The sequence below is a fragment of the Anopheles arabiensis genome, chromosome 2 (genome assembly GCF_016920715.1).
Source record: "Anopheles arabiensis isolate DONGOLA chromosome 2, AaraD3, whole genome shotgun sequence".
Classification (NCBI taxonomy): Eukaryota; Metazoa; Arthropoda; class Insecta; order Diptera; family Culicidae; genus Anopheles; species Anopheles arabiensis.
Window position 1 is genome coordinate 37,977,331 of NC_053517.1, and position 26,348 is coordinate 38,003,678.

The following is a 26,348-nucleotide window of genomic DNA, read 5'->3' on the forward strand; positions in this document are numbered from 1 at the left end:
TACTCTCTTCGTACGATCGCGATACAAAGCCTCGCAAAACGCAATTTGCCGCGAATGAAAACACATTTTCGCAGACCAGTGCATTAATCGATAGTAAAGAAACGATAGTTCATTAAAGCATCATTAAATCCTTACTTCCTATACCGTTTCGACCATCGACAGTAGCCCATTATCTGAGCCCACCCGGTGGCCGGTGTTGATGGTGGTGTATTTGGCAAACCACCAAAAAGGTACACATAGGTGAATAAAGCATTGACCACTGCACACTTTTAACAACTACAATCAAAGAATCATCTCCACATTTGGCAGAGAAAGGTTAAATAAACGTCAAAAAAAAGGTACCTCATTACATCACTGGATCGATCGAGAGCCAGCATTCATTTTATTAGAAGCCGTTTTGCCTTGGCTCATATGGACAGGGGTGTGTTAAGTTTCTGTTTAAACAACAACATAACAACATGCTGTACCATTGGCACATAAAGGGGCATACGCGGCAAGCTTAAGGAACACACTTACCCCGCTGTCAATGATGCAAGTGATTGTACAGCGATCGTCCTCGATCCTCACCCTTGACGCAGTAATTGGGATTAGTGCTTTCTTCAATAGATGTATGACTTACTCATGGGTTCAGTAAAGTAACGCAAATAAAAAAAAACATCACCTTCCTTTTTACGCAGTCTCAACGGCGTGATGCGAGGAACATGAGATCGCATGGATGGACACGCACTAGCGAAAGACAAGGAAAGAACGATTCACCGGTAACAATCGTCATGTACTGATCACCGGACTCTGCGCCATGCTTCATCGACACAACGCCCCATGAGCGACGCGCCACGCTAGACAGCACCCGAAACTGAGACGAAAGACTTCAACGGCCGAATCGGCGACGAACGCGCTGCGAGCGCGGCACGGCAACGGTGGTGTCGGTGGCGAAAACCCATTTTGCGTACCGTTCTGAGACTGATCAATGCAGTCGTCTCTGGTCGTTGATCGAGTGAACATCTACATACTTCCAGCTAGCGGCGTGAGTGAATTTTCACCGGTACTTAGGATAATGTGTGCATCCGTGTGTTCGGTGGAAATGATTGTAACGTGAAAACGGTGCGATCGTGCTTGAGTTTTCTACTTTTGACTTCATTTCGAACGTTACAACTCTTTAAGTGCGAAGATTTTACCCCTCACTGTACATCATCATGCCAGAGCAAACCACAGTGCGAGAGCAGTGCAAATATTGATCATTATCGTGTTAATGCGAAATACAATGTGTAATGCTTGTTTAATGTTCAGTGCCACCGGTGTTTCTGCTGTTGCTGGACAAATAAAAACGCACGAGCCATTAACTTTCCTAAACAGTCATTCTCCGTTTACACATTAAACAAACTATGGTTCATCAACAAATTGCCGAAGCACAGATACAGCTCAACATTACACACACCGCCAATAAAGTGCAGTGTTGATAAAGTGCGGTGCAATAAGCAAACATTAAGGAAGATGCATCTGTGATCGATCATGTGAACCAATATGTAGTTAATCTGCCCTACAGCTTCTAGTTTCGTTCGAAACTAACCTACAGCGTCTAGTTTTGTGCGAAGCTAACCTTCTGCTACATGTCCTTACAAACACACGAATCGCAAACAATCTTACGAGGACTAGTTCGCTTTATGATTTAGGCTGATGCATTTTCCATCTATTTGACACGCTTTACAGTTCGCGCGCCCCTGAAATCGTGAATCGACAACTCAATGCGAATCTTGACGCCAACTTTTTTCACCGGCAGATGCACATTGGTTTTAGATGAATGAAAAGGTTATTTGTTGCTACCTTCAAAAGGAAAAGCTATGTTATTTATGTTAAACTACTTTAGGAAATAGATTCACGTTCATCAACTTTAACATGAAACGAGCACTGGAAAGTGGAGTTTCAAAACAAGTATTCCCCATATTGAGGCCATTACGTTTATTTTCTATTAATGACTGACTCACTTCCAGTCTTCATACACCGAAAACGCTTCGGTTATTCGTTGCTTTGCCTTATCACGAACTCCAATGTGCGCGCGCAAGCACACGCCCCAAAACGGTTTTATAATTTGCGTCACTCTCTCCTCGAGTTGTGAGTTGTATGTTTTGTGTGTACATGAAGGCTAATAATCTTTTTTTTTATCTTCTACCAATGTTTCGTCAATCTAGTAACGGCCTAGCTTTTACCCGATCGTTTGCGTACCGGCTCGTCGGTAGAGTGTGTTTGGCCACGGCCAATAGTGCGAACGATATCCGGCAGTGAATATGATGGCTGTCAGTGCTTGTAAAACACCGTAGCAGTAAAAATATGGCGAGCTTATGATAATTGCGCACGACAACCGCTTGCCAAATCGTGGAAGAAACAAAACAAACAGCTACATGAAGTAAAAACGCTTGTTGTGCATAGCCGTGAAGTGAGTGTAGTGCGGTGTGGTTGGTTTTAATTCCCCCGTATGCTGAGTTACATCCAAATCATAAGATAAATGCTTGATTCGTATGAACAAGAGCCAATGTGTTGCAGCAATTCTGCAAGTATTTATGCTTTGCTGAAAGAAAAGATTACATATCAGAGTGACGGGCAACTTATTTAACGAGTTAAAGTGTGTGTTAAAGTGTTCTAATAGCAGCAGGTTTAGGTGGTTTTCATCAACTTGTGAAAAGCTGTACCATCTAAAATTGCACCATTTTCGCGAGCAATAAAATGGCTCACGGAGTGATTTTATTTGCACTTTACGGTTCGTTGCTGTTGACTACTAGCATGGCCGCAGCAGGGAACTCGTTCGCTGAAACATTCCAAAGTAAGTTTCATACACACCATGAGGTACTAAGTGTTAATGAGTATGGATGTGCTTGTGTGAAAAACTAAGTATATGCGTGTGTGTACATGTATGTGTTTGTGTATGCCCGAGTGTGTGTGTGTACAAGAAGATTTGCTCTTCTACATTATACGTTTTGCAGATAAAACATAGCAAACTGCCAAAGAATAAGCTCATTTCTCCTCATTCTATGCTGTTACAGTGGATGAGTACCTCAAGTTTCCCCCAGTGTTCGTGTACGACGATTTCGAAGATTGCCGCCGGTGGTATCGGGACGAGTACGTTTATTGCATCGTAAAAGCACCACTAGCACCGGACGACTCGTCTGCGCTGTGGAGAAATCTTAGCGTAAGTAGAGAAACGTCCTAAAATCTTACGAGCTGCATACCAAACCAGACCAGCTAACGGAAATTGCCGACGGGTTGTGGGGTTTTGTCAGTATTTTTCTAGCGATTATCATCACTACGACCATTCGGTGCTGGAGCGCGGAGTGTGTGTGCCAAAATGTCGTAATGCCATCACGCAAAATGCGACCGATAAAGGTTCGATCGATCGACTGTCGCGGGAAGAAATGATACACCGCTGCATAAGTGCTGAGATAACACCGCATTACAATCTGATCGTATCGTCACGGTTACGCATTGAGCACTGCTACTCTCGGGACACTGAGAACATCCCATATGGTATGACTTGTTTCAGACGGTTTATTACTGTGATGTGTATCAGCAATTAAGATAACTAAAATTAGTGGACTAAGTACCAAATTTGTCCTACACTCAATTTATCATGAGACACATCGCAGAATGATGAACCAATTTACCATCATATTCATCGCTCCTCCTACATTTATCCCGCACAGATTGGCTGGATGTGTTGTTTTTCATACTGGCGGCTGCAATTATCGCACTCGTGGTAGCCTCCACAGTGTACGATATGCACCAGCAGGCTAAACAAAAGTTTCCTGAAGATTACTTCACGCGCAGCTCCAAACAGGCCCATCAGCGACTGCTCACAGCATTCTCCTTTCCGCGCAACATCCGTCGGTTGAAAGAACCGATGCACACGCAAACCCGCATCGATCTGGCATGTTTTGAAGCGTTCCGGTTCGCCCAGATGTTCCGTGTCATCTTTCTACACGTGTCCATCGCCCACCTGAAGATACCGCAGCGCAATCCCGAATACCTTGAGCAGTTGCAGCACGGTGCCTCGCTACAAACGTTCATTGCTGAGTTTCAGAACTATGTGCAAACGTTCTTCACCATCGGCGGTATGCTGATGGCGATCAACTTCCTCGATCATGTGCGCAAAAATCCAACCTTCCGGCTGTCTTACTTTGGAGAGCGGCTGCTGAACCGTCTCTGCCGGCTGGTGCCCACGTACGCGTTCATGATTTTGCTAGAGGCATCAGTTATGAGGCACCTCATCGATGGTCCCTTTGGGCAGCAGTTTATTGGACAATCGGCCAACAACTGCCAGGATAGATGGTGGATGAATCTGTTGTTCGTGAATAACTACATCGGCTGGGACAATCCGGTAGGTGTGCTAGTGAAGCAACGTATGTGATGGGCAGTAGAGATTGAACTTTTGAATGTTTTTTTTTTCGTTCTATCTCTCTAGTGCTTTATACCATCCTGGTATCTGGCAACAGATCTACAGTTGTACATCTTTGGTTTGGCGATCATGATGATTTTCTGGAAGTGGCCCTCTACCAGGCGGTACATCTTTGGAGCTGTATTTCTCTACAGCGTCGTCGTCCCTGCTGTGACCTACATGATGAACGACATTACACCCGTCATGACGGTGGATATGAAGGATACCGAGCAGTACATCCGCGGACAGCAATTTCAGAGCATACTTTACTTCCCGTTCCATCAGAACACCGGTATCTACTTCTTCGGTATTCTGGCCGGCATCGTGTATCATCACTATCGGGACCAGCGCAACGAGCTGTTCAAGGTGGCGGCATTCCGCCAGCTGGCTCAATTTGCCGGACTTCTTTACGTATTTTGCATGGCTACCGTATCGTGGGTCGTTTCCAACCTAAACTGGCTGCCCGCCATCTGTCTGGCAGCGTACGCAAGTGCATTCAAGCTGAGCTGGGGTCTGTTTAATACGATCATCTTGCTAGCATTGACGCTGCTTCACCGACACAATTGGATCAAGATGGCACTTAGCCATCCGATCTTTCGCGTGCTCGGCAAGCTAGGTTACAGCGTCTATCTGATCCACTTCACTGTGATTGTGCAGGTGTACGGTAGAGAAAAGGCACCCATCTACAGCAACGAGCTGATCGTTACCGGGTATACCGTTGAGGTGCTCTTCTTCAGCTACATTCTGGGGGCGTTTTTGTGCGTTTTGGTAGAGCTACCAACTGGTGCAGCGCTGAAGGAGCTGATCGAGCCACGAGCTCAGAAAGCGTCCATTAATCAAGTGCATACCGCTTCCGAACCAATCGGTTCTAATCAGATGGTGCCGCCGTCAGCCGTGACCAATGGCACACCGGCCTCGGATGCAGCAGTTATGACGAGTGCGGAACAAAATCGATAAACCCTGGAATCTGGTGATACTGTGATAACATATAATAATTGTGGGTTAAGCTTTAGTATCAATCTGCAATGAATATCTCTATTGAGTGGAGCTTGTAAACTATGCCTTTAACCAATCTACATTATATTCGCTTCAAAGCACATGCAACCAAAAACTATACCATACATTTTTATATTATTTCATCAATCATTTCCTGGAAACGTCGAATGGACCAGATATACAAAAACTACACCAAAGCGCACACGTACACCAACAACAACCAACCAATTAGCACAGATTTGGTACTTCCACAGCGCTCCTCACAGCAGTCATATTCTTCAGATTTATCCATTACCATACGTTTGAGACTGACCGACATCCGCTACCGGCCGCTTTCCGGTATAGGACGGCCCTCGTAAACCAAGCCCTCTGTACAAAAGCGAACAAACCTTACAGATAAGCCACGACGTCGCGGGTCGTTAAACAAAAGTATTCGTTAGCTTTAGTTCTGGTTTTATGACTTTTACTGTGCGTGTTATGTGCATATTTTCGTGTGCGTTTATTATTGCCGTTTCATGTTTTCTTCTTGAATCACATATGCAACGATATCGCAACTTTTGAAGGTTTTATACACTACCGGCTTAGATAAACGCATATTCGCACGCATTATTGTGGAATAAATGCATTAATGTGGAATAAACAACACGTTTCAAAACATATCGGATAAAAGTTGGTATTTACGTGAATTGATGACACAATACTCGCTGGATTCAGATAAAGACCGTCCGACAAACATCTAAATTGTGTTCATACTTTTCTCCTCCGAAACGGAAACTTCAGACTAACACCATAAATCTAAACAGCGCCATCAATGTCTCCAGCGTCGATGAACCGCATAGTCGTACAATTGAGCATTTGTAAACGATTTGCCACCAGCATTCCTTCCATAAATTCAACAATCGCACCAACCAAACAAGCCAATCAATCATACATATCCAACCCGGCGGGTGCGCACAGCGCAGTTCATTGATGTGTTAAATTTTATAGCTATTTTCACCCACGCTTAACGCGTGCGCATGTCAAACAGCACTTACTGAACAATCTGCGCAGACCTTCACGGATACGCTTCAGTAGCAACGCACTCTTCGCTTCGAACGCAATGACGCCAGCGTTTTGCGAACACGTGTAAACATTTGTTTAACATTTTTACGTCGCTACACTCTACTGTTCACGGCAATGTTCCGACGGTTCGAACCGGGCGCACCGCAAATCACAGCTAAGCCGGTCAAACAAATCGAGGCCACTCTTGGCTATTAATTTCGCATGTGTTCATATTTTTCGCGTGCAGGATGTACACCGTGCACGCTTGCAGATATTATTAAGCAATGGTCAGGTCGAGTTGTTTGTCAGCCGACAAAGGCTTTAAATAGATTATACAGAGCTGAAAAACATCCGATTCAATGGCAACAAGAACTGAGGATGAGTTAGATCAAATATTTACTGAAGATGTTGTACGGACATTTTTTATTCACAGTACGATTGTATCGTTTTGATATGAAGAACCAGTACGGAAACGATAGTCTCGTCGTGGGCAGAAGATGTAAATAAAACATTCATGAAAATAGAGTTATTCACCAATTGTTCAGTAATTTGAAAACATAAAAATGATTAATGCTGCGAGCAGTTTAACATCTTGTTCAATGTGCCAGGTCAATGAGCAGGCAGCATTAAATCTTGCTCAATCAGCTCACAGCATAAGTGTTGTAAGGTCACGCAGACAAGCGCACCAGCACACCTAATGTCTTCATTATCAACGCTTCAAAAGGGGTCAAAAATTGCCTACCTCAAGCACGAAACCACTACAACCCCATTCCCTTCCCATCCTGCTCTCCCCGAAAAACATCAAAGACCACAGCACTAACGCTTTAAACTATTATAATTAATCCTGTCCGTCCGCATGTCGCTCGTTCGACACCACAGGCGCGTGGATGGATGGTGTGGCGAACGAGCGAAATAAAATCAGCACACCGTCTCTGCCCGCTGCGGGAGCGTAGGAGCCTGATTGTAAACGGTGTATGTGCCCTAATCTGTCGACTTTATTTTGAACGAGACCTGTCATGCCATGCAATTTACAATCGAAAGTGCTCAACGCCAAAAAAGGCAACCGCAGCTAATGTGAAAATAATCACTCATTTCACCCGTGTCCGTCGTTGCAAGCACAGCGCTAGTTCCATTTGAAGGTTAGAATCACTTCCTGTCGTTGCTCTTTCAGTTCTTCAAATTGATCTGACTGCTATTTTGTTAAATTACAGACATTTTTGCTTCTTTTTACATCCAAATAACCAACCACAAAAGCCAACGAATTCTTTAAGCAAACGATCGGTCGAAAGATAACGAGTCAAAAAGCTTCACCTTCCTCAATGATGGAACAAATTAGGAACGAAACTGGAATCCGATTGAGTTATGGTGTATCATTATGTAGGGGGCTCGAGTTTGGCGACAACATCACTACACGCTGTCCTAAATCAGTGACGTCAAACCACACGGCAATCTTCCTACCGAATGCACTGAACCATAAGCTAAAATTACACTTTCATAATTTCAGGTATAGAAATAGGAAGACTACTTTCATTGACGTCAGGAAACATACAGCGCATGATTGAATGGATATCTGATGTGTGAAATTCATTCATATCTTCGAATAATCGACTCGGCCGAGTTGGTATTACGATGGGGGTTCCCCCAAAAATAGAAATATCCCAAAATTAATCATTACCTTTGCAAAGATGACATCGGTATCACACCCTGCTGCGGCGGCACCCAATTCGAACTGTTATCTGCACAAACGATGCTTACATGCAAATCACTCACTCAATTTACGTTTGTTAGCTAATTTGTTCGCACACCATAGCGCTCGCCCAATCTGCCACCGACCTCAACTGATTGACACGACGACGAGCGATAGACGACTAGATAGGCGACACGGTTAAGACAGATAGCTCTCCGCGACAAGCGACACGGGTAGATACAGCAAAGCAGCCAGGAACAGTGATAGAAAAATTGAAGAAAAAAAACTGAATTTTAAATTCACCCACAACACCGCAACCTTCAGCAAGTGCTTCCAGCGATTGCAAAAATTGCGACTCCGACTGGGTTGCTTGATAGGGAACCCATTAATCATTCCATCATCTCCCATAAATCTTTCCCTCTTGCAAAGCGAGTTTTTCGGTGCCGGCACCGTATCCTACCACTCGACACTTTACCCCACCGAAAGCATTAACTGTGCAGTTGGTGTGTTCTGTGCTTGTACGCCCCAGTCCGTTCTTGCAAAAGTTGTGCAAACTGAAGGGGCTAATAGTTCCCGGAAGATTACTGGCTACTTTTTGCTGTGTGATGGAGCAATATAAGCGCTAGAAAGATTGAACGGAAGAGTGCAACAAAAAATAATCCCGCCTGTCTGTGTCTTGACTTGTAACCTAGAAAAAGGGGAAAATTGAAAACTTCCTTCGCATAAATCGATTATCATGTCGTTAATGTTGGGCAAGTTGGATAGAGCGCAAAAAATAGCTGCAATGGGAAAATGGGTCGTCGTCGTCGTTATTCTTCAAGCAAGGCTACGGTGATAGGCAAAAACAAACACTCATGAAATGTATGAAAAATAGTGGCCGAGATCAATTATATGCTTCCAAACTCTCTTTGTTACCGAATGCGAATAACGTTTCATTAATCCGCAGATTGCCACGAAGATTCAAATAAATGGAGCATAGCATGCAAATTATATCGCACATTGCATTCTTGATACACTCAAAGTCGTTTGACGATTATTCGCCTGTATTTCTTGGAATATAATTGAAAAGAAGCCGTTAAAAAGGATCTCGCGAAAAGCAACGTACAATTAAAAACATGACATTAATTTGACGGGTACTAATCTGATGCCAACGTCTCCAAAAACATAATCGCCGTTAAAGTAAAAGAAGCGAAAAACACCCCAGTTGACCACACTATTTGATGCGAAATATATTTCCAGGTAACAACCGCATTAATAGCCGTTTATAACTGATTTGATTTGTTACGGCGATTCACCAGCCCGCATCGATTTATTGCTTTCTTTTATAACATCTTAATATGCCATTCAGTTTCAACCAAAAACAAAGACTTCACTAACGCACTAATGAAAAATAACATTATTACGCTGCGGGAGAGAGAGAAGATCAGCTTTGCCGCGGAGAGCAAATTAAACTGGCTAACATTTTGCTAAGCTTTGTCACGCTAAATTATAACAACCGAAACAAAAAAACAGCCCCCACACACAACGCTCTTGACCGTTAGCCGAGTTTCTCACGGTTTATGGGAGGCTATTTGTGCAAATGTTATGTTTTCGCTCCCTCTCCACGCCTAAACGCACTGGGCCAAAACGCAGCGCCAGCTAAGCGCAAAGATGACCGCACGATACACGGCTCAGCGAACGAAGTGCACAAAACGTATGGACGAAAAAGTACGCCTGCCGGTGCTAAAAGATTCACTTTTTTTTCGCACCACACAGCGTGACAACGAGCTGTGCTGTAAATGTGCGTATGTGCGTCGCCCGCCGCTCGTGCCTTCTACACGCACGCACAGTGCCTTCCCTTCGCCCGCCCAAAGCTCGATTGATGAATTCAATGTCAAATAATTATTTCTATGATGATGTTCATTCTCCCCCTCGCTGATCTCATCTCGACCGCCCTCGAATGCCCTGGAGGGAAATTTTGGGGTCGCGTAACAGCTCCACGTGCGTCACCGCGATGTATGTTTGCGTAGAAACATGCAACGTACCCCAGGGGTAGGCGACACGCGAAGCATCATCAGCAGAACAAAAACAAACCATCGATTACGGGCACGAACTAGATGGGAACAGCAAAAGCACCAACAACAACACAAACCCTCAGCAAGCTTCCGCCAATGAAAAAGCCCAAATATTATTGCTCATGTACAATCACACACACACAACACAAAAGCACACAAAATCATTACAGACCCGTGCGTGGTTGTCTACTTCATTAAGCTATCATGCGATCGATTTGACCGTTCTGCTTTCGGTAGGAATGCCATGATCTGCCCATTTTATATAAACACACACACGCCTCCTGGCAGTGACACCTTCGCTATTGCTTGACCGACCCGAGGAGCAGTAGCGATCGTATCCCACCACTATTTGTGCCAAAAAAACCCGAGGTGCACGAACTACGATTGACACGTTTGATTGGCTGCCAAGGCTATCCATTAGGACACGTCGCTGAGGATCGCCTCCGGCCACTCACGGGAAGGCGTCTGGAAGGCACCACAGATAAATGGCACCGCACCACACGCTACAATTTTATCAACGATTTCACGGATCTCGCGGCTCGGCAGTGCTTGATAATATTGCCATTAGATTATCTCGTGTCCCACGCGCGTACGAAATTTTGTGTTTTCATCCTTGCGCAGTTTGCGTAAGGTGAGTGATGGCAACAACCAATCCTTCCCTGGCACTGGCCGTCCTAGGCGGCAAAGCTTTTAACAGCCCACAGCTATGCGCAAACTAAAAATGATCCCAATTTCCACGCGCACATACGATTGGCAATGGCTGGATGACTTCGGAAGCGTTCTCCAACCGATCTGAAGAAAAAATGTCGAGCACAACCTGTTCCCGCGGCGACGTGGCGGCAGTGGCATAAAATCGATGTTATTTTATCACCTTCCCCGTTCGAACCGTCCTTCCCAACAAGTGCCGTGAAAAATGGCACCTGCACTGCCCTGCTTCCCCTTGTTCCGGCAGCGAGCAAGTTGATTAGAGGCCTGCTGCCTCACCACCCCAACATCGCATCCATCTTTCATCCCGCTGGAGGGCGCATTATGCAATCCACAAGCGAAGGAAGCGAAAAGTCTCCAACTTCCCCGCTAGCGATTGCCGCACACGCGCCAAAGGCTGTTGCCCGTAATAAAAATGACAATCACAAGATTTATTGGGTGATTTGGTGGGTGGTTGGCTGTGCGCGGCCAGAATTACCTGTCATTTGATGGTGATGGTATTGGTAGCGAGGGGGGGGGGGATGGGATAATGGGAATGAAGGAGAGAGTCGAATCAAACATGGCCAAGGCACCGTGTTCGATGATCACTGTACCATCTGTTTCGGGAATCGATCGGAAATGAAGGACGATTTGGGATGTTTCACGGAGAAATTGGGCGGTACGGCATAACATGTGGATAACTCACCTGAAACGAAAGCAAGAAGCATAGAAAAAGAGGTGCCATTAGATTAAGATGTAAAATACACACGCTAGATAAGAGATTGATTGCTTTTAGAGGGGTTGCAGTTATTTACATAGATTATTAATGCGCCACTATAACGCTGTCCCCCCTACATCATTCAGAATCTATGCGGCAGTCATCAATAATGTACTTTGGTAACTGTTCGTTCCATCAACAGAAAACTCCCCACACACAGCCACATCGAACGAATGCTACGCGAGGTTGAACCTCATCAACCAGTGCTCGAAAAGAAATGGTAATTAGAACAATGTTCATTTTTTTTGTCCTTTTTCCCCGAAAACTTAATGATGAAATTCCCACTTTTCCCACAACGCATCACCATCCGTATCAATTTACTAACTGGAGCACATTGTCCCTCCCGCACGACTACTGGCGCTACCCGCATACCAGCACGGGATGGATGCTACGGAACGGACCATTTGAGACTAATAAGATTACGGTGAATGATGCAGCAGATTCTTCCTCCACTCTCCGTCCTCGATAATGCACACCAGCACCAGCAGCGATGAAGATTAGTAGCATTCGCTCCGTTAATACCGTTCGCCATGATGGCTGGTGCACAGCCATTCGGAAGCGCTGGGTTTCTTTTCTACGATTCTGGTGCTCATTTACGTACTTGCACAATAATGGTAGCAGTGGACTTTCTTCCCCATCGTCATCCTTTCGCTGCCCTGCCCAGCGTTCCATTAGTCAAAATCTTCTTCCGGTTGCAGATTTTGCTCGGTAAACTAACCATACCGCCGCCACTGTGTGTGCGGGGATTGATTACTCAACGCAGGAAAAAAAACGAACGATACGTCGAATCGTTCGTGTTGCGGATTTGTGACTTTGTGGGAGGCGAGCCAACGTGCACTAATGATATTATACTTATACAGCACTCAAGCGCAGCATGACGATGGTTGCTGGCCCGATCAGAATGCAGGGGTAAAAACTAAGTCCCTCCCCCCGTTAAGAAGACCAGAAGAATTTGCGCTCAATCAGCTAGCGCTCTGTGTCTTGTCTGATATGACCTTAGCCGGACAGCTTCATCTCCGGTGGTACTATTACGCTTCAAAGGAGAGCGTGAGAAGGGCGTAGCGCAACCAGGCGTAGGGAAACGAAATGGCACACGGCAAACGGTAGTGATGACTAAGCATTCACGGAGAAGCAATTTTGTTTGCGTTTTCCCACTGTACGGATTCTTTCTTTTTACGCTATCTCTCTTGCTCTCGCTCTCTTCAACTGCCACATCAAGGCTCTTGATGTTTACCGTAAGGAATGGAGGCAACTTTTGGCACGTTGATTGGATTTTGCACAGTTTCATTTTTTGGCTCAGCATCATCACCTTTACGTTACCAAATTCAATTCCCCTGCTTAAATTGATCGCCCATTGCTCAACACAGGCAGGCTGGAATGAAGCCTTTAGCTTAATCTTTAATTAAGCGTAAGATTATCAAACTCGTACCCTCATCCCCTCATTCCGTGACGGCAGGACAAGACAAACAAAGCCAATAAATTGTGCCACGGATAGCTTCTTCGTGCAATCAAAACAACAGCACCAGCAACAACGCGATATTGTTACTCACAATTAGCGATGCTCCAAAGTAGTTTGTAAACACATCCTTCGTACCCTCCGTTTCAGCACTTTTCCTTGGCTGTGGGGCGCATTATTAGCGCCACCGGTCCCGGGTTGGGGGACTTATCTTAATGATCACCTTCCCGTCTAATGCCTTTATGCCGTGCCCGGAAGCAATAAATACCTTAACCGAAAATCAATAAACGATTGCAACTAACGATAATGGCTCACTTTGCACTCCCTTTTGCAGTCTAATCATATCTTCAACTCGAGCCCACTGCCACTTGTGCTCGGGCCAGTAAACAAAGTAAAGCACGACCTGCAGGCAACACCCTCCCATGCCGACTCCAATGTGCCTTTTTGGCGCGTGAATTAATGCTTCAAGCAGCAAACGACCACTGATTTTTGCCGTGCTTCTGCTCATTATGGCCATCTATTTTGTTTCGGGGAAAAAGGTCCCGCTTGATGAGAGGACGAAAAAGGAGCATCCGTTGAAAATGGGGGATAAAGCTTTTTAACCTTTCACAAAACTCTTCCTTATAAGCGTAGAGTGTTCTTTGCACCTTTGCCAGAAAACGGAAGCGCGATACGCCAAAGTTCCGTCCCACAACTCAAGGAGCAATCATAATTATCCTTCCTGTGTAAAAGAACGTTGAGGTAAATTCGTTGAAATGGTGTCGCATTACGCAAGGTGGTCAAGCCACCCCTTCCCATGGAGAGACCTGCGGGGTTTAGCTGAAAGATTAACTTTCGCCGAAACCTATCGTCGGCCGTTAATTGAAACGATACACAGTTTGCACGATTCAACCGAATGGCTTCGCAGTGTTTTCCGCGGAATGATGGTGGTCGATGTTGTGCGAAAACTGCTCTGCACTGTTGCAAACATTTATGTTGAGTTTACCTTTTCCACTCCATTAATTAAGTCTGGCATTAAGAATAAATACCCGCTCACGCGGCGTGTCTTTCTAGCAAATATTGCATTTATTGGTATTGATAGCCCAAACATCACTAGGGAAACGGGTTCCGCTACAACAACAAAAACTAGCTTTCAGGAGATTATTTTATACATTTCTATCTTTAAACTCCACCCAAGGTAAATATGGTTTAACGGTGAGGATTTTCTCACTCTCTATAATCTGGATTAAAAACTCTACCTAAACCTAAGCCTTCATATGGCGGTCGGCAAACACCGCCATGTCCGCCGCGCGTTGAATGCCCTTCAAATCCGTGTGATGATGATGGTGGTGGTGTAAAATCGTGCCATTAGAATCCCGCTGGCAAGCATCAAACCTAATGACACTGACACACACTGCAGGACACTCAGTGCCCGAGCTCATTATTTCCAAGCATGCCGCATCAATGCCAATCCTGTGCAAAAGCGTCCACAGCATTAGCAGAGGACAGCGACGGTGCGGGATTGATGCATTACGATCACTCCAGCCCCCCACCCGTATGTGTGTGTGTGCTGACGCGTAAAAGTGTTTGTTTGCACGCGCGACACAGCACCATCCGTTGCTTTCGGTGCTGGTGCTGGAAGTATTATATGAGCTATTGTTTAGCGCAAACGCGCAACCTGTCCATCCGAGTGGCACATACACTCGACGGCGTAAGGATTTGCTGGCAGGCACCAACGCTAACACCTTCAGCGTAGGTACCACCGCAAGCCCGCGACGTTGGCGGTGAGATGAGTTTGCATACATTCCGGCGCTAACGCTAACGCGCGGGCTCACACACACACGCTATCGCCAAGAACAAATGGGACTCGTTTGTCGCACCAAATGCAAACTGACGCACGCCGGAAGCCCGTGGATGGATGTGGATATCATAGCACCACGAGGACGCTATTGTGTCGACGCGAACCTTGAATGAGGACTAATCATGTGACGGAATATGGCAGGGTGTGAAGTACGCGGAGATAGTTTTTGCAAAGTTATTTCATTGGATGCTGCAGGAGTTTGTAAACTATGTTAAATTGATGTCATCCTACAGTTCAACCAATGATATAAATTAGTCCCAATTTAAGAAACCAATAGAACGAATTCGATAACCATTTCACCTGCAACATATTGGTATACATTCTAAAAGTTCTTCCACCTCCCATGAGTAAAGCTAATTGAACTGAGACAGTATTACCCTTTTTCTTTATGCGATCCTCGTGTCAATAACTTCTATGCAGTTTGACGTGGAATATAGATAACGATTTTCCCCTCCAACGCCGCCAACCACACGCACACCCACATCGTTATCCGTGGAACACACTGTACAATAGCTGAAACTAGAGCTGAATATTTCATTCCGCTCCTTCTTCTCTGACCGCTCTGTTCAGGCTGGACAACGCAAGAACCCTGCTGCCTTGCTACCAAGCTGGCCGCCACCTTCTTGCGCAAGGCAAAGTTTGTGGTGAATTATGTAATCCCAACGCCAGTACTTTACCAACTTTCCTAATCAATAGTCACCCCTTGTACGTGTCCAAGGTTGCCCAAGAACCATTACCCTGCAGGAGCGGCAGGTCTAGAACGCGCAAAGACGAGGTAGATGGTGAATAGGTGTGACGAGAAATATTTGATGGGTTTTGATCAATTACTAGCAAGCAGCAAAGCAAAAGTCGGACGCGATGTGTGTGTGCGCGGCAGCAGGAGGAGCAGCACCTAAACATGATTACGTAAAGCACCTGATAAAGCACTCACGAGGCGAGCGGCATCCCATCGACATGATAAATCGATTTTAAGCTCCCACACGCGGAAGCACGACGCTGGGCCAATAATAGATGTATTGAATTCTTGCCAGAACTGCTCAACGTTTGGTTTTGTGGGCGTAAGCCACCGAAAAGGTGCATCTGCATGCTCTGCCAAGCTTACAGGCAAAAGTCGAAAGAAACTTTGACACGCTCTCGACGTCGACGAAAAAAGAAAAGCGTTCTATCGCGACCCGAAGATCTATCGACGATGTACTCACCCCGCTCGCGTTGTGTACACACGCCTTCAACGCCGAACCGCACCACATCCATTGCTGTCTGGAATTGACAATGACATACGACTACGCTTCCAGCGCGACAGCTGCATCGACGAAAGCTGCCATCAAGCGAAACCGCGAATACTGGCCCGCTCTCCCTGCCGTCTGCGTAGCGGAGTATGTTAGCCGTCGGCAAAGATCGAGAGAGCACATGAGCCCTTCAAGCTTCAAGTCATTGTCAAATTCAAGAGCATCTACTCAGCTACGGAGAAGCGCGTGCAAAGAAGCGGGAAGGAAATGTGTTCTATGCTCAACCGGGACACTTCACAAGAAGCATCCACCCGATCGATCGAACGCACTTCACGAAGAATAAACGTGATGAAATCGCTCCCCACCCCGCGCTGGATTGTTATCACGATCTCCACGAACGTACCCGGGAAGGATGTTATCGCAGTATCACACTTCACACCCGATTCCGTCTCAAGTTGTGATGGTCGCGGATGATTCGACGAAAGTACGAACGCTTTTGGATTGCAAACTTCAGCGCATCTCAGACCGTGCGAGGGTGATGCAGCGTTGCCAGCAAAATACCGTTCAAGCACCGTGCTATAGTTTCCGCTCGCAAGGCAAGATTCCACTTGCAGCCAAGGTATAAATCAAGCATTAATGCGCGCAACATTGTACCCATATTTTATGTGCCATGTCTCGTACGCTAATCTCCGAAAGCTGAGGGTGCTTTTACCGTGCCCTAGATCCCAGGCTGGCAGCGATAGCAACGAAAGGATAGACGAGGGCACCCCGAATGGCAAAGGTTGATTGCCGCCGGTGACGGTTTTGCACTCTGCGTTAAAACGTTTTCGTTTCAATTCCACGCCACATGAAGATTTCGTTCAAATAACGTTCCATCCAGTCCCCAGTGCTGCGCCCTATTGTTCCGGGTTCTCTGGATTTTCGTTTGTTTTTTTTTTTCTTTTCCAACTTTGGCAGCCACCATCAATGTGAGGGGATGAATTTTACAGCCCAGAATGGTACTGAAACGATTCGAAATGCTTTTACGAATGTGCACGTAATATCGAATCGTGATTGGGATCGGATTTAGCGCCCAAAACCCGTCGCCATCATTCTATGCCCCCGATCGAGTCGTGTGACATGGCATGGCAAAATTGCACTGAAAATAGATTTTCCAACTGTGTGTCTGTTGATGCTGTGATGATTGCCGAGCAAGACAAAGAGGGCCAGCGGGGAAGCGGCGGTATTTACACAACCGTCAAAGCCGTCCCGTCACGGACGTGATGCAAAACTGTGACAGCCCGACCCACCCGAAACGCGCCATACTCCATTGGAGCTGGTTCGAAATATTGAAATCCGTCAGCCAATCCCCGTCCAGATACGCGGCTGGTGTACGAGTTTCAAGAAGCATTCCAGCCAACGGGTACAGTTGATCTCTAGTTGCAATTCTAAAGTTCTGCTTTTGCCGTTCTGGCCCCCGGAGTCACGTGTCAATGCAAGCATGTTTGAAGAACAGAGCACCGAGTGCAAAAAAGGCCACTGAGCAGCACCTAGAAAAGATCACATTCAAAGGACCCCATAAACGGAACGACGGAGCTAAGCTATGATTCTGTCGATAATTTCTTATAGCTTCAGCTCCATTCCTCGTACCATCGTGCTAGCGCTTAGGCAAACCATTCGTCAAGAGCCAGCAAAATCAGGGCAAAGTCATTCGAAAGCCAACGACACCATGGACACCATTCCCGGTAGCCGTCCGTTCACTTCAAAAGCTCCTGCGAGTGAAGTGTGCTTTTTTGTTGTTCCAACGTTCTCTCCACACTCTCCCCGACTCGAGGAAAGCATAGACTTGAGCTATGAGTTATGAATTCCTTCAGCAAGGGCAACCGATTCGCAAATCCATCTATAAGTCCTCGCGCGCAGAACATCACGATGGATGAGATTGAAATTTTCGCCGCTTTTTCGTTGTTTTGCACCGCTCCATCAAACTGCCAACAATGAGCTCGCTGGCTGTGCCAATCGTACCACCCCCAGATGGATTTTTTATCAATCTTTATGCCGGGCTGTGTTTAAAACGAACGAACCGAAATATTGAACCGGGATTAGTCGTCCATCCTACCCGGCCACAAAAAAGGGCATCAAGATGTTGTCCATTTTTTGTGCGTTCTGAGAAGGAGAGTTCTGAATGGAACGTTTTTCAAAACGACCGTTCATTCTACCCCCCCCCCCCCCTCTCCTCCCCTTCCTCTCCCATTCCTTACGTCAACAAACCTCGAACGAAACATTTCGACCACTAATCACGGCACTCTATCATATCAAATGCTCAACCGACGATAACGCTGCTTGCAGCCCAAAACCTTCCAAACCTCACTCCTTGGTCAAAATTCTGGCCCGACCGCTAGCACGGGTTAATGTTTACCCGATGAAATATGATACAAACGGTACGTAACGTTGTTGCGGCCAACCGCCTGAATTCCTGTGCCGAAGGAATGCCGAACCGCACATCGCCAGCACTAGCGCCTACGATTTATGCAACCGTTTTGTAAGCTTCACCTCACAGAGGGGCCCTGTGTTCAAGGCACGAATTCAAATGAGAAAAGCTCCTCTTGTGTTCAGGCTTTCTGCTATGATCCCCTGCAGCAAGGGAATCTGTTTATGAGTCCCTGCTTCCCCTGGCCGACGACAGCTCCGGTGCTGTAGTGAAATTTGTAATCGAGAAAACGAGGCCAACAAATGTCATCCGTTCGTGTTTTTTATGTTTTGTTTTTCGTAGCCGACGAAGGACTCACACACATAAAGGCAGATTGCCTCCGGGTCGGCTCCATGTATGTTAGCCTTGGACGGGCCGTAGATTGAACGTACGCACGCACGCGAACACATACACACGTGGACGTAAAGGACAAACAGCCGAGAGGAGCGTCCTATCGACCCTTCGGACGCCCTTTGCTAGAGCCGTCGTATCCAGCTCAGTCCAGCCATTAATTCTTTATTTATATTACCTCACGTTTCACACACCCCGTTTATCGTCTTTCCCCCCGTCGATGGGCCCCCGTCTGCCCTGAATGGCTTACTACATCAAAAAACGATCCCTGTTCACCCTCGTCCAATGCCATCGCCGAACCGGGGGCGGCTTGCATCGACATGTCCGAACCCGGCCAGGACGAATGCGACCCCGATTCATTCGTCCCCGGTGACGGAACATCATCGTGACTATGGAAATGTGTGTACGGGCAAGCTCGAACAGGACCGGTCGAGTTATTTTTGGAGTGTAAAACAAGGAAACAGTCAGCCGCGCTAACGTGCTGGTCGTACCGATGTGTTCAACGTAATGCCACGACGGTTTCAATCGATTTCCCGCTCAAAGCGCATCACCCGAAAGTTTGCTTCCCTTCGTAATGGTGAAACGGAGAGGGAACGGCATGGCCAACGATGATTTTCACAATTCACAGGGACATTATTCCATTTTTGTTTTAAATTAAATAAAGCAAAACGTAACTCAATTATGCATATTCGTTTCGTTTCAGGTTGGCAAGCAACCCAAAGTCTACAACTTTTTTGTTTGGTCTAAAAACACAAAATGTCAAATGAAGGCAAATTATAAAAAAAAATACTAAACCACTAGATGACCGTTATCAAGCCAATCTGGTATCTGGAGAGACATGTGATTATTGTTGTGTTATTTTTGTCATCGCCGAAGGTTACAACAAAAACTCGAACGAGACTAATGCCCCACAGTACAGGGTACTATTATAAAGAAAATGCTATGAAATTTGTGTCTCAAACACGCATCCGTTCTATCTCTGGCAGCCATGATTGGAATTTATATAAAGCTCCATTCTACACCTCCTTCCTTCCTGTTTATCATGGGTCCATCGATCGAAGCGCAATCAATGACAAAGACTTTCGTATAATTAACCTACGCCCTGCTCCAAGTACTGCAGGCAAAACCGTACAGTGAGAGTCCGTTATAGCGACAGGGATGCTACTGGGGCCACATTATAAATTATTCTAACGGGCGGCCAACGGTACAGGGTCGGAGTCGAACTTCCTTTCACAATTTTCAGTGCTCGCCATCACGCTTGCCCACCAGTCGACCGGCACAAGCGGGGCAACGTTCATTGGATATGACAAGAGCAAGTTACATAATGAAAAACAAAAGAATCACATTGTTCCTTTACCTTTACCAGACCCTCTCGTCGGGGCCCAAGGGAAACACGGTCAACAACTCCGACTGGAGTGGCGCTGTTTGTATTCCGCGTTGTCCGGTGTTGTCTGGCAGCTTTTGAAGGATTCTCATAACATCGCCAAAGCGTATAGCCGACAGACTTTGACATTCTGTGGTTGAAAAGACTTTTGTTGATCCTTCGTAAAGTTGTTTTTCATAGCATTAATAAACAACTAGAAGTGTTGCTCTTCGAAACTAACAAATAAAATATACTCAATTTAACATATTACTTGATTTGAGAACTTTTGAAGTTTCAATGTTGAGTAGTTTTGTGTTACATCACAAACAATGTATATCAAACAATGGAAAGCCTAACAACATTTGTACAAGGATCAAGGTACAACACAATCCGCACATAATCAGGAATGGAAAATATTTGAAAACAGCATTGATCACTAGCAAAGGATAACTCACATCAAGCTATATTTGTCTTAATTACAAACACCCGCATTGTTAATCAAATAAATGACCAGAATAATTTTAATCACAAATACAACAATCTCTAAAGGAAGCACCTTACTGTAGGCACACAACGAAATTAGTTCTGCGTATTAATTTATTACGATACTATTTCCCACAACGCGTACATTCCCTAACGTGTCGAACCTCGACCGACCACTTTCCATCATCCTCCTCCAGCACGATACATTTATTATTGCTAGTTTTCCAGCTTTTCCCGCCCTCAATCCTGTTTCCGTTCCACCTTTCCTGCTAACTTCGGCGCTCACTAGCTTTGTGATACAAATCGCCGGGAGTCCAATTATCGGTTGTTTATCCAATAAACGAGTTCTGTGTTTTTTTTTAGCTTGCAATATCCTTCACAACATCCTCCGGCGGACAGTAATAAAAACGTAGACAAAAATGGCCCTTCGATCGTGCATGAGCCATGAGGCCAGGGTGGCGGCTAACGGGGAGCTCCATCGACGACAACTTGGTGCGATTGTAAGCGGTTCGCTATTGTCATTGTTATTGTATTATCGTCTTTGAGCAGGGAAGCATACAATGAAACCCCAACGGGAGGCAGACGGCACCCCAAGGCCGATGCTGGTGGTGCCTGCGGCTAGATATGCGCCAACTAGTCACCCGCAAACTAGCAATCGATCCACGCAAAAATGGAATCTATTTGCCAAGGGATGATGTGTGGGCGATGGAAACACAAGCAAAGAACAATGAGCAAAAAGGCTGTTTTGTTATTTTTATTTTTATTGCTTGCTTCGAGTGTTTCGTGGTTCTATCAGTGTACACAAAAAGGCACTCTTTCGCGCTGTACGAATCATGAATGAATAACATCAACGGGTAAAAAATGATACTGTTTGTACTGCATGCATTCCAGCTAGAGTCAAACACGGTACGCTGAACTAATGGCACATCGGGATGCTGTTAATTGGGCGTCCGCTTAACAGGGCACTGTGCAATGTATTCAACTATTGCAACGGCAAATCAGAAAGGTAGATGAATGCAGGGCGCAAAAAAATAAAGCATTTACCAATGGCAGAATCGATTAGCTTTCGATTATTGAACATCAACAAAGCACATGAACGTTACTTGTTTTATCATAACATGGTATTTATTTTCTGTTTTATGCGCTGCACTTGCCTAAATTGTGTATGGGTATGATTCGTCACTTAGCATTTTACGATTATGTTTTTCGGCTTGATTTGAGTGTTATTTTGGAGGTCTATAATGTTAATGACCTACGTTGCAATATGACAGGAATCAAAATTGTTTGCATGCACCAAAGGCGGCTCTCGAGAGTCTAAGACAAAGCTGAAGTTTCATTAAATAGAAAAACTGCAAGAAATAACCATTTGGTGAGTTTATATTTGCTTATCAAAACGATATTTTAACAGTCACCCATTAGCTAAAGTAACGTCAATTTGGTCCTCAAAAATTGACCCTTTATTCGTGAGGCAATGCGCCAACTGAAAAGTTTGAGAACCCCTGTTTTGGATATTTCAACAATCTACACTTGAACCAATGTTACGCCGTTTGCATACATTTGGGCGCATTGTATCGAACAATTTTTCATGAATGATATTGCATGATCAATTCAGTTCATAGTAACACAAATTTACTCTGGTATGGATATGTTTTTTAAATAAAATTTCCAAAATTTTAATTTGATCAAACAAATTGATAAATAAACAAAAAAATTACAATGCTTCCTATACTTATTTGATGTCTTCATCAGGTCACGTCATGTGTTTATCACGCAAAAATAATGAAAAAACTCATCAGTGTGTGAGTAATGTGGCACAATAATTTTTATACTTAACAAGTCACAAAAATCGGTAAATTAAATGGTTTTAATCACAACATGCAGAACAAATTCATCTACTTTTGAATTATCTAAAAACTACATGCTTTGTTTACACGTTGTGTTTCTATTGTTATGTTCACTAAATGTGACGATTATTATCACTTTTTGAGTATGTAATTGTAAATGTTTTATTAATTTGAATAAAAATTAAACATTTTATGTATAAATATGTAAAAATGTTCAATATATGTTATAATCCTAGTACATACATTTTTTAACCATTTCAACGGATGCTTTTTGATACATGAACTACAAAATTCCATTTTTTTTGCCATTCGAACATGGTTTAATATACAGTTCTTGGAAAAACAAACTTAACAAAAAAGCATTAAAGTAAAACAAGATTTTGAACCAGTGCAATAAATAAGCTATATCCCTGCATGACTGTATCACTTTACAGAAATGACACAAAAATTAAAACTGCCACAGACTCTTCATTCCGAAAGTGTGAGAAACACCAATGACATCAGTTGTTTACACAACTGTGGTTACGTATGCATAGAAGTTGTACATCAAATCACTGCAATTCCTCCACATCAAAAAAGGATGTACATGGTTCTTCGGTATCGCAGTTTACCCACAGAGCAACCCTGCGGCACAGTCTGCAATCATCTGCTCTCCCTTCTGTACCTCGCAAATATAAACTGCTGCTATTTAAACCACCAGTCACGTGACTCGCCTGCTCACGATACAGGGCAGCCGAAAACGGGAAAACACACCGTACGGCGGGTAGGAAAACCTAAACCAAACCCTACTAAAACAACGTCATCACGCGAACAAAATCGAGATATCGATCGAGTGGGACAGAAACTGGAAACAACAACTACCCGCAAAAAAGAGGATGATTCACATCGGCGTTAGGCGTTGTGTCACAAATTTAAGCGAGCGTAGACGCCATGTGTCACGGGTTTGTGTGCCACCAGAGGTGAATAACGAAACACAAATTGAAACTTAATTCAATTAAGACTCACCGAGCAGAACGATAGTGCAAGTAACGAACGAACACGGACACTTTCAAACACACACATGCACACAAAAATGCACCCCGAGACGGGGTTGTTTTTTGTGCCGGTGAAATGCAATACTCGAGCACAAATTGCTCTTCGCCCGAGGGGACTGCAGGACACACCAGGACCGCCGCCGTTTGTACGCAGTGAAAAACAAACACCTTCAACGTGGTGTACACGGCATGCTACGACCGTTCGCTTTGCGCTTGACCTGGCAGATGGAGCTTCCGAGAACTGTCAAACGGTGGATCGATAATTTGGGAAAACGGAGGAAACGCGTCCCGAAGCACGCGCTCGCTCGACGGAATTCAGCGGAAAACACCCCAAAACTCGGCCGTGCGACACAAGTGCAGGAAAAAAAAACAAAAGCCTCTATCCTACCCCCCAGGAGAATGAAAATAGATTACAAAAGCATATCACACAAACACACACATACAAACACATACCATTGGTTGGTGGGGAGCAGTGGGTCTCCCCCTCTGCTCTCCCACAAGCGCGAACTGTCATTCTCATCTGACGCATCAACATGACACCCGCAGCGCGTACGGTACGGCAGAACGTAAACAACTTTACGGTTCCACAGTTTTCGGGCAAGTTTTTGCATTTTCTGGTGCATTTTTGCACCACCACGACCGCTGGCGAGACAGGGCAGGTTTGTGATGTGAGTTTTTCAGCCGCACAATGTTGCTACCGATCGTGATGAAGTGGCTGTACATTCGTTTGTTATTGTCTACACAAGCTCGGCCGGGTCGTGGCAGATGCACGGCTGCCCTTCCGTATGGTGCAATGTGAACCGTCCCCACTCTCGTCACACCCTATTGTTACTAGTCACACACACACGCATTCCAACTCTTCCCCCCCTCCCCACACACATACACACACACACCACAAACTCCTCACTATTGGTCACGTACAACAACTACACACGAATGCTGGGGCACAGTTTGTTTTGCTCGCCGTCGGCACTGACTTCAGGGGACAATTGGGCAAGTTGAAGGAGCGCCCGGATGCGTTGGTCACTACACTAACCCGAAAAATTGGTTTCCCTTGAGCCCCGGTCACCTCTTGCCGCGCGTCCGCCTGCTAGCACAACACCGTCCGTTCTCCGTGCTGGTGGACGACGACGTAGGTTTGTCGCAAAACACGCACACGTTCGCTTCGGAAAGCTTCGGCTCGCTTACGGTACCAGATTGAAGCAGCCCGTGCAGTACGGCAACAAAACCCCCGTAACGTAGCGTAACGTAGCCGCGGCCCGTCCAATGCGTGAGTTCCCCGACGTGAGTGTCGCTCTTTTGTCTCCGCTAACGTGAGCGGATGCTCCACTGTCGTGCCGTACCGCGCTGCACACAGCAAGCGTGAGTGAAATGCAAGATAGTGCTAGGCGCTTACTGAAGACGACACACACACCCGAGACCCGAGATGTGTGTGACAGCAATGGTTGGTATAGTAACTAGTGTTGGACCAACTATAGCGCACACTGTTCAATCGCACTCAAATCTGTCCACTTCGGCTTCCAGCTTGCCACGCTTGTTGTATCGATCGGTCGTTTATTTTTCCTTTTATATTTGCCCTTTTGTATGGCTTTCTAGTTTATATTCCCTAAAGCCCCACACCGAACAGACACAGGGAGTTGCTCGAACACTCCACCCATCCCTCTTCGCTTTCCCCTCATTAGGTAAGATTTTCCCACGGATGGTCGGCGAAACCCCCACCGCCACCGGGGTTAGGGCGCTACCTTTCCCGGTCGAGGGCACGTATGGTGGTGAAATCGATCCGCATACACGCGCTTTTCCCGCACACTTACAAACACGCACAGATGCACACACACACACGTACACGCAAATAGAGCTGGTGCAGTTCAATTAGCACCCCAAAACAATTGGGAACCTAAAATTGTGTCCACCGAACGGTAAAACTAACAGCCGAATAAACTGACAACCGAAAAACATGCACACGCCAAAAACGACACCTCGACAAACGACTTTTGGGGCACTCTTGCGGGCGCGTCGTTAAACGAAACGATGACGTAATGGGGTGCGCCTGCGCACCATGCACCACCACATGCGCCCCTTGTATGGTCCCCCCAGTTTGCCGACCCTTCGCCCTCCCACCCCGGGGGGTCTGGTTTTCCTACCGAAAGCTTGTGTTTCCAGCTCAGGAAAAGCGTACCCTGCTGCGAGTGCCGTCGGTGAGCGAGTAGAGGGCGGCTCACCCCCGGTTTTCCATGAGTGACTCACTCACGTGAGAAGCGAACCGCTTTTCTTCGCCCATAAGGAGCTTTCTCTTACACACACACACACAAACATAACCACACTCACACACACACACACACACATCAAATCTTTACACCGTGGGGGGCGCAAAGCATCGGGTTTCCTTCGTTCCGATGAATCCGATCGGCAGTTGGGTTCGTTTCTTCGGCGTGCCTCACGTACGTTCACTCCAGAATCGACATCCACATTCCGAGAGCTTCGGACATGCTTCCCGAAGGATGCTTGCTTATTCCCTGTAGAACTTTAACGACGCACGGAGAAAGCCAGCACCGGAGAAGCGTGCCCGAATAGAACAAAAGAGAGCGTTAGGAAAGCAGTCGAATGCCAGTTTGCGAGCGCGAACAAAGCGGCAAAAATCCATC

The 26,348-nt window shown here is 45.7% G+C and overlaps 2 protein-coding genes across 17 annotated transcripts in view; one reads left to right on the top strand and one right to left on the bottom strand.

Moving 5' to 3' along the window:
* LOC120895402 (complexin) overlaps positions 1-25,693 on the bottom strand; it is a 158,133-nt gene extending 132,440 nt beyond the window's left edge. For 3 of the 14 annotated variants that reach the window (XM_040298731.1, XM_040298730.1, XM_040298718.1), the window contains exon 1: positions 25,449-25,693. The gene's annotated coding sequence lies outside the window, so the exon portion shown is untranslated. The other 11 variants (XM_040298724.1, XM_040298733.1, XM_040298732.1 and 8 more) reach the window with 11 other exon arrangements.
* Positions 742-6,078, top strand: LOC120895401 (nose resistant to fluoxetine protein 6-like). Of its 3 annotated transcripts, none has more exons than XM_040298716.1 (6): positions 742-1,042; positions 2,187-2,815; positions 3,036-3,181; positions 3,273-3,516; positions 3,693-4,366; positions 4,451-6,078. In XM_040298716.1, the coding sequence occupies exons 2-6, from the start codon at positions 2,719-2,721 to the stop codon at positions 5,378-5,380; spliced, it is 2,091 nt and encodes a 696-aa protein (XP_040154650.1). In that variant the 5' UTR covers positions 742-1,042; positions 2,187-2,718; the 3' UTR covers positions 5,381-6,078. The 3 variants fall into 3 exon arrangements, with proteins under 3 accessions (XP_040154650.1, XP_040154649.1, XP_040154651.1); XM_040298715.1 differs by having other exon boundaries at positions 742-1,024; XM_040298717.1 differs by lacking the exon at positions 742-1,042 and adding an exon at positions 1,076-1,806.
* Positions 25,694-26,348: the final 655 nt, after the last annotated feature.

Coding starts and splice junctions, on each gene's coding strand:
- LOC120895401 (XM_040298716.1), top strand. CDS start 2,719: ATGGCTCACGGAGTGATTTTATTTGCACTTTACGGTTCGTTGCTGTTG. Junction 2,816..3,035: donor GTTCGCTGAAACATTCCAAA/GTAAGTTTCATA, acceptor ATGCTGTTACAG/TGGATGAGTACCTCAAGTTT. Junction 3,517..3,692: donor CACTGAGAACATCCCATATG/GTATGACTTGTT, acceptor TATCCCGCACAG/ATTGGCTGGATGTGTTGTTT.